The 11,820-nt window shown below is 32.8% G+C and overlaps 1 protein-coding gene across 1 annotated transcript; it reads right to left on the reverse strand.

Annotated features, from left to right (window-relative positions):
• Nucleotides 1–343: 343 nt before the first annotated feature.
• Nucleotides 344–11,785, reverse strand: LOC128186766 (acyloxyacyl hydrolase-like). The gene is made up of 18 exons (XM_052856655.1): nucleotides 11,626–11,785; nucleotides 9,437–9,593; nucleotides 9,152–9,281; nucleotides 8,694–8,770; nucleotides 8,441–8,501; nucleotides 7,861–7,931; nucleotides 7,650–7,698; nucleotides 7,311–7,454; nucleotides 6,906–6,975; nucleotides 6,607–6,729; nucleotides 5,511–5,550; nucleotides 3,936–4,010; nucleotides 2,799–2,874; nucleotides 2,362–2,517; nucleotides 2,153–2,212; nucleotides 1,742–1,844; nucleotides 1,462–1,538; nucleotides 344–1,014 (listed from the first exon to the last, which is right to left on the reverse strand). Exons 1-18 carry the CDS (start codon nucleotides 11,744–11,746, stop codon nucleotides 883–885), a joined length of 1,722 nt encoding a protein of 573 aa, XP_052712615.1. The 5' UTR covers nucleotides 11,747–11,785; the 3' UTR covers nucleotides 344–882.
• Between the last annotated feature and the right edge of the window lie 35 nt (nucleotides 11,786–11,820).

The following is an 11,820-nucleotide window of genomic DNA, read 5'->3' on the forward strand; positions in this document are numbered from 1 at the left end:
TGGCATGCATGTAGTTATAAAACACAAGTATTTTAGTTGTTGTTTTGGAAATTTAACATCGTATCTTACATTCTAAGATACGATACTATAATATTTGTAGTTTACTTATGTAGGGTTCAAGGATCATTTACAATGCAATGAGCACACAACAACTGCTTTATAGGCTGCGCAAGAACACGCTTGAGACTGTTTACTCCGACATCCATTTATTTGCTAAAGATGAAAGCTAGCTTACACCTTCACAACCAACTTGTTTTGGGGCAAATAAGCAAGATACATGTGTATTTATGACACCCAAAGTCACCCACATTCACCCTCTTGTCTATTAGATTAACACGTGGAGCTGCCTGTTTAATTTTTATTTATATGAGTATTTGTTCTTTTCTTCGTTAATATCCAATAAAGAAGATATTTTAAAAAAACAAAAATACTTAAGTGATAAATTTAAGTGCAACATTATACATTTTTAATTGTGAACACAGTGAATATTCTCTCTCTCTCTCTCTCTCTCTCTCCATAAATACTTCACAAAATATAATACTTGCAAGATTTTCTCTGAAGAAGATTATAAAATCACATCACGTGTCTTTTGTCGCAAAACATAAGCACCGGTTGGTATTGTGTCTTTTTCGTGATAAAAAAATGTCAAACCAATCGTACACGAAGTACTCTACGTCTAGAAGTGGTAGAAAAAAATCGGTCTATCTTTTCCGGAACACGTTACGTATCCTTATTTGTCTCTCATAGAAAGTCATAACAAAAGTGTATGGAAAAATCAAATTGTAAAAATACATGGTACATTAAATGAGGTTTTACAAACTTATAATATCATAATTGGTATAAAGTTATTGCACAACCCCTTTGGTTAAAACTTGAAATGTATCAAATGTAACCGCCTTGGTTTCCGAACATAGACTTGATTTTGGCATTGTTTGGATTAACTGGTCCTAAGGCATCTGGGAACATTTTCTCCAAGTTTTCCCAAATGGCAGCAGCTGTCAAAGCTTGTCCAAGCTACAAAAGATTTGATGAAATAAATTTAATACGGTATTTTTTCCATTTTGTTGGGGGTTTTTTTCTGTTTGTTTCTTTGTGTTTTTTTTTGTTTTGTTTTGTTTTGTTTTTTTTTGTTTTTTGTTGTTTTTTTTTGGCAAATCTGAATTATTGGTGCGGCGGTCGCTCCTGTTCCGTACCTCTTGGTTCCATTGCGCACAGACATTTTTTTCGGGATCTAGCAGGTTTGCGCGTAATTGCATGTAGTAGTTTGACGTTTAATATTTTTACATGTTCATCAGTTTCCCTTTATGAGATGCAGAGTATATTGTCATTGTTCCAAACCTGTTATGGCAAATGCCAATCTGCAGCTTTGCTTAATTAACAATGAAATTAAAATGAATGCGTTTTATTTCATTTTCGGGATATGGACATGTACATTTGTTATGTAGTTCATATATATTATACCTGGTTAGAATGGAATCCGTCCACGGGTTCTAGTAACTGCCAGTCATCTCCTCCCTGTTTCTTCCACTCATCCAGGACTGAAATATATTATAAACATGGCATTAATATTAAAATAAGTAAATTACCTTTAGCATAGTGTTAGTAACGCATTTGTGTAATGTTTTCTTAGCCATGCAGGTGAGTTCACGAAGAAGTACAGATGAGGTACACACTAGTACTTTAGGATCATTACAGTAAGGCATGTCAATATTTACTGAGATTAATGACAAAACATAATTACCTTGGTCAATTGGGTTAACAACATAGTGAAGTTTGAAGTTAGAGAAAGAAGACTGGTGAGTGGTTACGACTTCTTTCAGCGCCTCACTCAACTCCATTGCTCGCTTAAATAAAATGGTAACGAGTCAAATTCAACTTTAAGTGTATATGCGAAATGTCCAAATTAGCTTGCTTTCCAGAGGTTTCAATTTTGATGAGCAAAAAACTGACATAAATGTACACAAGTCGTATACCAGGTTCAGTATTTCTTTTTGTTGTGTCATGTTGTAAATTTTGAATTTACCGGGTGCCAGTAAATACAAAATTTACAAGTTGTCATGTTGTAAATTTTGTATTTACTGCCACCCGGTAAATTCAAAATTTACAACATGGCAGTTGTATCATTCTGACGCATTAATTTGTTACAAGTTACCTTTGTTGTTAGCTCTCGTATCGTTGCATTTGTATTCATCCATCCCAAGCATGGTGAAATCTGAATTGGAAAATGTTCTTATAAAATTTTTTAAATATGTTGAAGCCAACGCAACCCCAAAAAGTTGCATCTGTGAAAAAATTAATCTGCTGACCATAATCAATTTCACAAATGCAAAAGCTGAATTAATTAACAGACTGACAATATACCTCTAAACAATTGAAATAATCGTAGAAGTCGGAATATGTGACATCATTCCGCAATGAACCAATCGGATGAATTCTATCACTTAGTGAGTTGTATAAGACAGCGCCATTTGCCAACCCTGTTATAAACACGTGACTTCCTTTTGGGAGAGTTTTTGCCTACGACACATTAAAATATGCAATCATTGCTATGTAGACGGATGTATAATACTTTCCTCCAGTTTTGAAGAATAACTATTGACATTTTTACAATTACCATATTGTACTTGTATGGTTACAATGGAAATTGCGCTGTAATTGATGAATAATTAAAATAGTCAATAAATTTTAAAAAAATCATTGATGATCCGTATTGAACTAAGCATTACAAAAAAGATTCTTAGTGTTATATATGATAAAGACACTGAAAAATGTAATATAGTATAAAGATATACACTTACTAAATAGTTCAGCGTAGTGACTGACTTATTTTTCATTTCTTCTACAGTGGTCATGTGATTGAATGTATCGTGATGTCTACAAAAGCCATCATAAGCACAACTTATGTAAATATCCGACATTAACTTCATAATCAGCTAATTGTTTTAATTCTATGGCATAATTAATTATGCGTCTGCTTATACACGTACAATTTGAAGAAGATGGGGGAATAAGGTGGTGTAACTGCCCATTTGGTTTAGTCGTGAAATACAATTTCAAATTTAACATGTTTTCAATTAAATATATTTGATATGTTATAATACAAGTTTACAAAAGGGTAATTTCTAACTATATTTAATATGAAATATTTCAAAAAACGATAAGACAAAATTAATAAATTATAACGTTTTGGTGGTATCGAACCCACAACCTAAAAACCCAAGTTCTATAATTAAATGCTTTATGAGACGTTGGCCACGAGTTAACGGACTTGTATTATTTCTCTAAAACGTTCAATTGTTGGGCTACAAAATGACATTTTTAAAATATAATGGGTCATCTCTCCACATTTTTGTTGATTAAAATCGGTTTAAATTTTATTTAACCGCATTTAGACTATATGACAAAAATATGGAGCTCAGACCCACTCTATAAAAGAAAAAGCATTGAAGTTATAAAAATGACACTATTTGGAGGTTTTGACACGCATACATGTACGTCAGTTTGAATCAACCTGTTACAAGTATTTAACATATTTAAGGGTTACAAACCGATATTACGTTAAATATACATTGTTTTTAATAATTTTTTTCTTCTTTAAATATAAGATTTAATGATATTTTAATTTTGTAGTATCTAATCATTCCTCGTATGGGCATTTTATACGCCTTATTCACCCCTCTTCTTTCAAAGATCACATGGAGTAAACTGCATTTATATCTATGGCGCTTTGTCGAAATAGTAAAGTGGTATATATATACAAATATGCACAATTTTCTGTGCATGTACGTAGTTTGGATCTTGCTTCAAATGATCGCCCCGCCGAATTGGCAATTTTTACTCAATGAAATGCGAAAAAAAAATCATAAAATGGTTCTCTTTATAATAATCTGAACATTGAGTTACTCCCGTCAATTAATAAATTGTTTCATACTAACCCGTTACAAACGTCATTCCCCACTAAAGCATAGAAGACGACCACCGGCTGGTCATGTGTGATGTTTCTCCTGAAACTGTGAAATTCAACCTTTTGAATACATGTGTATCAGTCAGTTTAAAATGTTGATCATTTTTTACTGTTAATAATTAATTGAACTAAGGCGATAATTGTGTTATCCATATATATACAATGCTAGCATTAATACGTACATATAATAAAACATTGAGTATATCTTTTAAAATCTACTGACTACATATACCGGTATGCGTTAATGTTTAAAAGTATACCGGTATATTGTTTTTATATCGTTTGTGAAAATTGTTTTTGTGACAATTTAATGACAAGAAAAGGGAAGTAGCAAATTAAAATTTGTATGCACTTTTATTATCTTTGAATAGAATGCCATAATTTTTTTTCTAAAACTTGAGTTCATGTAATCAATTCTGACAAGGGGATGCAATATGATAGCTAAATGCTTTCTAAAACATACAAATGATACCCGTATCAATAATAATATTTGTTTTATAACACCTATTTAGAAAAGACAGAATTCCAATTCTATAAAAGAGTTAATGTCATAAATTTTCGGCAAAACAAAATGTCCTTTCTATTCAACAGTTACATGTTGAATTTTGTTACATTTTGTAATTATGCTACATACACATGTCACTATAATAAATTATTTACTTACTTACTTACATGTAAAGACAAGTTGCGCCACCCCCCCCCCCCCAAAAAAAAGGAAAAAAAAAACGGGGCTGGCGGACTGATTGGCGGGTCAAAGTCATTATAAACCCTGAAACCTGTTTGTTGCGTTTGATATGTACATATATAGTACAGACCCTGAAACGTGCTACTACACCAGTTGCACGGTTCGGTTCGTTACGCTTTATGAACGGTACGGTTCGCTTTGTGAACGGTACGGTTCGTTTTGTGAACGGTACGTTTCGTTTTGTGAACGGTACGGTTCGTTTCTTGCACGGAACGGTACGGTTCGTTTTAGAGGTGTAGTAGCACGTTTCAGGGTCTGTATATTTCTAAACGTCAGTTAGTGGTGTATAGTATTGGAGATGTGCATCAAGAGGTGTATTGTAGAAATGCAGTGATCATTAAAACACTTGCAATATGTACGGGTTACGTGCAAAAGCGAGAAATACGTCTTGAAAGAAATAGGTTACATGTATGTACATGTATACTACAAACTAAATAGAAACTGTGCACAAACAGAGTATTTAAACACACGATGATCGTGTTTTGCTATAAAAAAAATTGATTTTTATTGAAAATTTAAAATTCCAAAAACAAAACAAAATTCTCACATTTTGTTTTTGCTTCTTTATACTGTTCTTCTTTTCTTTACAAGAAATAAATTTGAATAAACTTGTAGTCAGGATCTAAATATACGTGTATTATTTCTAAAAATTACACGTTCTTTAATTTCACGCAAAGTCTAACTTTAAAATTTAATTTAAAAAAAACCAATATCGTGCTCATTGGATCATGCAGTCGTTTATGAAATCTACTCTACTTAACCACGAGTTAAGAATAACTATCATAATTTAAAAGCATATACCTAAATTGAATGGTGTCGGCCATTGAAGATGATCTTGCCCCTGAGAAATGAATAACATTTCATAATAAAAGAATTGATGTAAGCCAAGACATAGAAATGCATGTTTACTACATCTTAAGTACTAATGCATTGTATGCATGTATATAAAATATAACTATATACAATAAACTGGATCAAATAAACAAAAATTAGAGTGTTAAGGGTGGTTTGATGTTGAGAGGATTGTAAAGTCATGCATTCCTAAAGCAATATACCGTGACGTTATCCAACACACTGGAGTCGGAAGCAAATTGAAAGTGGGGGGGGGGAGGCTAGACTAATCCTCAGAAATATTGACAAGACAAGCAAAAAAAAAACACCTAATTCCCCAAATCACAAAAATCCTAATCCGGGGGGGGGGGGGGGTAAATTTAGGAACAATCATGTTTCCTGCGAGAAAAAGTGGGGGGGGGGGCTAAACCCTCTATGATGCTATGTTTATAAGTTTGTCCCAAGATATCTATGTCGTATATTATCTTATCATCTTATTTTTCCAATATTTATTAATTCCCCTTGGTTCAGGCGATGTTCATTCAACAGTATGAAAAAATCCCTCGATTTCCCATTTGATACGCCCCCTATAGCTTGTCAGGTTTTAATATACGGCTAAAAATAAAAAGTCTACGGGGATTTTCCACTGCTAAAGAGATTAATGTATCCGGATAATAACGTTGAAGAATTGTTGGAGGTATTCAGAGGGACTTCCCAATGGATAAAAGATGTCAACATTCCCCATCATGATTATAAATCTCCGTAGGAAATCTACTTTCGTTCGTATGATTTTTTATGAGGAAATAATGATAATGTGTAAATGAAGTTGTCTTGGAAATTTTCTCTTTCGTCGATTTCAATTGCACTTCTTTCACATGTACGTGTATTTTTATCAAAAACCGTCCAAATGTGCAGCATAAATAGTCTTGGAACAGATTTAAAGTAAATGCCCGAAACCAATGATGTTTTGAACATGCTTTAAATCCAATATCAAGAATATTGTACAAGTTTTCTTCATGCAACAAATGATGGTATTTGGGTTGGGATGCGGGAGGGGGTAACGTACCATTGACAGCGATGTTCTGGTAGTCCCGATGGTTACAATGGTTCCTGTTAAACATTCTCTTGTACACCGAATCTACGGGCCCATGCAGTATATCGTGAAATTTGTGGGTATCATTCATGAAAGCTATTTGAGACAATGTAAATAATAACGGATGAACATTTCAAACGCACCATTGGTAATTTTTAAAACCACAAATCATTGTGTTACTTTTTCCATGTATATTTATCAGTTCATTTAACGTACTCATTTAATTTATAATGTACTCATAATTTATCCTACATAACAACGACGAATCGTACCTGTCACTGTTGAGAACTCTGGCCAGTCGAGCTCATTCTCCAAAATAAACGGAAGGGATTCAAATGCTTTCTGAATAATAAATAAATAAATAGGATTTCTCTTGTGTTCGTCATATTTCTTATTTTATTTTTTTTCAGGGCTGATTTTTTTTTCTCGCGTGTTATTTTTCTCAAATACTTCCATCGATATTTTAACCTTAAAAAACATCGTCTGGAATGAGGATAATAATATAAATATATATATTAAGAATTCAATAATTAGAACTACGCAGATTTCAATAATAAAACAATCATCTGGTGTATCATTGTCGCAAACCATGGCCAATGGGTACGATCCTCTCCCAAATGGAGAGAGCTACTAGTATTCCGGACCATGGCTTGAGGCGATGTGGTGTGTGGGTATACCAGGGACAACTCTGTGGAGTTGAACCATTCCCTGGGGAGGTGGAAGTGGGCGCTGATAGAGTCCCCCAACACAGCCACACCACGTGGTTGACTAGCGCCACATAGTTCGTCCTCATAGCTACGGCCACTCGCTGGGTTCATGCCCTATAGATATACAAAAACAACCTACAGTAATATACCATTTTATTCAGTTCTTTGGTCCGCTCCCATTTTAGGTAAACTTTATTGGCTTTGTATAGAAGCGAATCAAGGAAAAACTTGGATCAGATAGCATAAATGTAGATGATATTTTCATGATAAAGAAATCATTATATGTTCCTTGATCAGTTGGGAACTTACATATATTCCATTACAATTAGAATCAGAGCCTTTGTCGTGGTCTATGGGTCTAAAATAACAACAAAACGCATTTATTAACTTTAATTGTTTAAAAGAAACAAATTTCTTTCCGTGTGAAAAACCGAGCAAAACATTGGTCAATTATCAATTTTTTCCCTCTTCATTAAGATCATTATAATCTAATTAATTAAGTTGTTTGATATACACGTACTTAGCACCAGGATGTACCGATTTCCGGCCGTCGTCACAATCCTTTCCTCGCCACGATGTCCCCCTTAACGTCTGTATACAAAATGTAAAAGTTGTCCAGATGAAATAAAACTCAATCAAAAGTAATTTGGATCTTATGGCTATATTAGTTGTAGGTCGTATCAAATCACTTAATCTCCTTGTTCTTATTTCCTTATCATTACATACATTTGTATGTATTATATGTAACATGTATATAGCTATAGCGTGATCAAATAAACGAAATTAATATATTTCTTTTAATTTTATATACATGAACACCTTCATAAAAAATTATATAGATACACACAGTACAAATATTCTCAAGAAAAAGAAAAAAAATTACAACCAACATGTATCTTAATATTGTGTACATTAAATATTCATACAGGAAAGAGACAACTCCATGACGACCACAAGCGAAATTACTATTCAAACGGCAGATCAACATCCAGGATCTAATCCTTTGCCAGGATGGGGCCTTGGAACAGACCACTTAATTGACCTTCGAAGGGAATTGTATTTACAATGACAGTGACATGTATATGTAGTTTAATACTTGCCTGATATACGCTGTAGAAATCCCCGTCTAAGTCCACGGCTGGGTCGTGTTTACTGAATACACTGGAAGAAAGACAAAAATATGCTAAATTATGTCCAACTGTGCCACTCTTGCATAGTTAAGTTGGGCCGTGGCATATCTACATGTACGTTATGTCACATAACCAAAGATAGGAAATATTTTTCACGTAAAATCTATACGCATTAATATGATATTCAACTTATTCTTTAAAGCCGAAATGAAGACTGACTTACTGATCAATTAATCCACATATGCTTTTTATTCCAGGTAGATCGCATATCTTTATCCCGACACGACGAGGTGTGTGTGCCTGAAACATTGATACAAGATATATATACGTATATAAAATGAAGAACTTGGGTGTTAACTAGATACCCCTCACTTTTAAACTGATTTCAGAATTTACTGTAGACCGGCCAATCATTACAACCTCTTGTATAGAAAATAATAATGTTTTCCCTTCTTTCGTTTATTTGAAGAACTCGAGAAGAAATAACATCAAAATAATTCTTATAAAATTCATAAATATATACCAGTATTTCTTTAAACTTAATTTTCAAAAAATTAATGCACGTTTAATTAATCTCTTCTAAAATTTCATTTCCAATTTATTAGTAAAAATATAGATATCTGTATTGTATAGACTTATACATGACATTTCTTAATACATACTAGTAGTTTTCGTCGGTACCTGAATATATTCTAATTGGTTCCTTTGTTTAGATTTCAACGGAAAGATGTGACACATTTCTGATTTTGGTTCAGTAAAGCAAAAAGACATTTTGTGACATGCTGTGTCTGCGGTGTCATCTTTGGAAAACCTGGAGTTTATGCATCAATTAAAATTAAAATTTCAAACAATATTAAAAATAAAATTGTTTCAGGAATCAAATTATATAACTAATAACTTAAGGGATTTTTGAAGAGAGAGAGAGAGGGGGGGGGGGGCTATATGTATATGAGAGGGGGAGCTCACGTTCTTATGATATCGGCTGCGATGAAGTCTGCGAATTCTTTACACGCCCCTTGGTAAGGCTCCGGTAGGAACTTACACAGCCTCTCCAGTCCTTTAGTTACCGTCTCATTGTGAATCACAGACAGTTGCTCTGCTAATCCCAGCACCACGGTACACACTGAAACATGGAAGGAACACGTACGCTTATTAAATGAGGCGTCTTTGCCATCTTTATATTCAAGTGTCATCTGCTGGTTATTAGTTCAAAACACCTTTTAAAACCCTTCAACTGTACTGATATCGCAAGTTTGTATATCCCGCATACTTTCATCATTTTAGCGATAATTTTTGTAAAATATTCTCGAAACAGTCATTGTTGAACAAAACCATGTTATTTCAATTACAGTTTTGCTATATACTTTATTCAATCGAAAGCTACAAATTGTTTATCTGAAATGACTGGATTAAGACCTTAATTTTGCAGTCAATATTTTAGGTGGCGAATCAGTAACAAAACGATTCGATTTATTACTTTTTTAAAGCTACATGTATATTTAAATGTTTTCGACTTCATTCGTAATTTCAATTAAACCGTCTGCGCACTTATGTACAGTGTATATATAATTTTTTTAGGTTGGGGGATATTAATTGTTAACACTAATAACAGTACGCTGACACGTTTTATATAATTCGGGGTAATGCCCACTTCACACATATGGAAATTCTCGAGAAAACACAAAACAAAATATTTTTAAATAAATTCCTTTTCTTGTTGGAGTTTATTGAATAAGGAATGCGTTGTTGTTATTTTCACATCTTAATCGTTCCGTGTGCACATGTGATACATTTAAGTAATTTGACCTACAGGTACATGTATTTGGGATATATAATCCCGCGTCATTTTTATAACTTGATTGCAAAAACGTAACAAGAAGAAAAATACTACTGGAAACATTTCAGCGTCAGAAAAAATTCCATCATTGATACTGCAACTTTGACTTTGTTTCATTTATATCTGATTATGAATTTAGCAATATCTTATAATTGCGGGTACATGTATCTGCGTGTTTGTAAATCTGTTTTACGAAGGCGTATATGAGTTATATGAGTTATAATTTTGAAGAAATAAATACCGGTAAATAAAATCGTTGGCAGAAATTCGTTTGAAATGATTTTGTTAAATCTTTTGAACGCTGTTAAACATTGTTGTTACGATTTTTTAAAATCGTTTAGACGATGTAGAAATTCTTTGTATGATATTACATTTTGAGCCAGAAAATGTCTATTGTATTTTATATTCTGCTTCGAGTCTTCGAAGTGCAGGAAATTGAAAATATCTAAAATATTTCTATAGTTAATATACCCGTATTCTATGTTAAAATAATGTTATTGTCTATTAAAATAACCAGATGGTACATTTTTACGAAACTTTCTAGGAACATAGATTTGGTTAAAGAAAACAAAAAGATTTCTTGTTTAAATGCCTTTTTTTAAATTCTGCTTCCCTTTAAAGGGACTTGGACAAGATTTTATATCAAATTTTTAATTTTTATTTTTTATATATAAAATGGTTTACTAGCACATTTTGAATCATTGACTAAAATTTGAATGTTAGATATTAATTTTTAAGGGAGATACAAAGGTAAGAACTCATTGTTATGTAAACAAAGCTCGAGTCTTATATTTGTTTACAAATAATGTAAAGTATGGAATTACCATTTCTTTAATATAATAATTAGTGGAAACAAGGCAAACCTATTCAATGTGTTTATAAAATATATTATCAATAGAAGAAGCAACATCTGATTGAAACTTATAACAATAAAACACATATGTAAACAATAACAAGGCTCGAGCTTTGTTTACAAAACCAGGAATTCCAAACTCTGTACCTTGCATAAAGCCCAATATCTGACTTTCAAAATTTGACAGAGCATTAAAAACACCCATAATATCCATTCTTAACATTAAAAATGGAAAAATAAAATTCAAAATATTGAGCTCACATCGTGTCCCTTTAAAAGTGAAAAAGTAATCGTTTGGATCTTGTTTACCATTTAACAATAATGCTACGCACAACGCAAACGGTAATTTAAACTTCTTAGATACACGATATGTTGTGTGACATGGAATAAACCCAAAAGACTAAATCATGTAAATTACTTCCTTCTAATTCTACCAGTAAATAAGAACCTAAACGTTATACTTGCCTGCACAGTTGGAACCTCCATTTGTGCCTCTCGAATACTCATGAACACTTTTTGCAGATGTTGTAATGAAATTGATGAGTATTAGAAAACAGAGAAAAAGAAAACCACGCATTGTGTTCATTCATCTAAACAAAAGCACATGAGTGTCACATGACAATCACGATGGTCTTTATTCTGACCAATCACAGCAAGGCT

The sequence above is a fragment of the Crassostrea angulata genome, chromosome 6 (assembly GCF_025612915.1).
Source record: "Crassostrea angulata isolate pt1a10 chromosome 6, ASM2561291v2, whole genome shotgun sequence".
Classification (NCBI taxonomy): domain Eukaryota; kingdom Metazoa; phylum Mollusca; class Bivalvia; order Ostreida; family Ostreidae; genus Magallana; species Magallana angulata.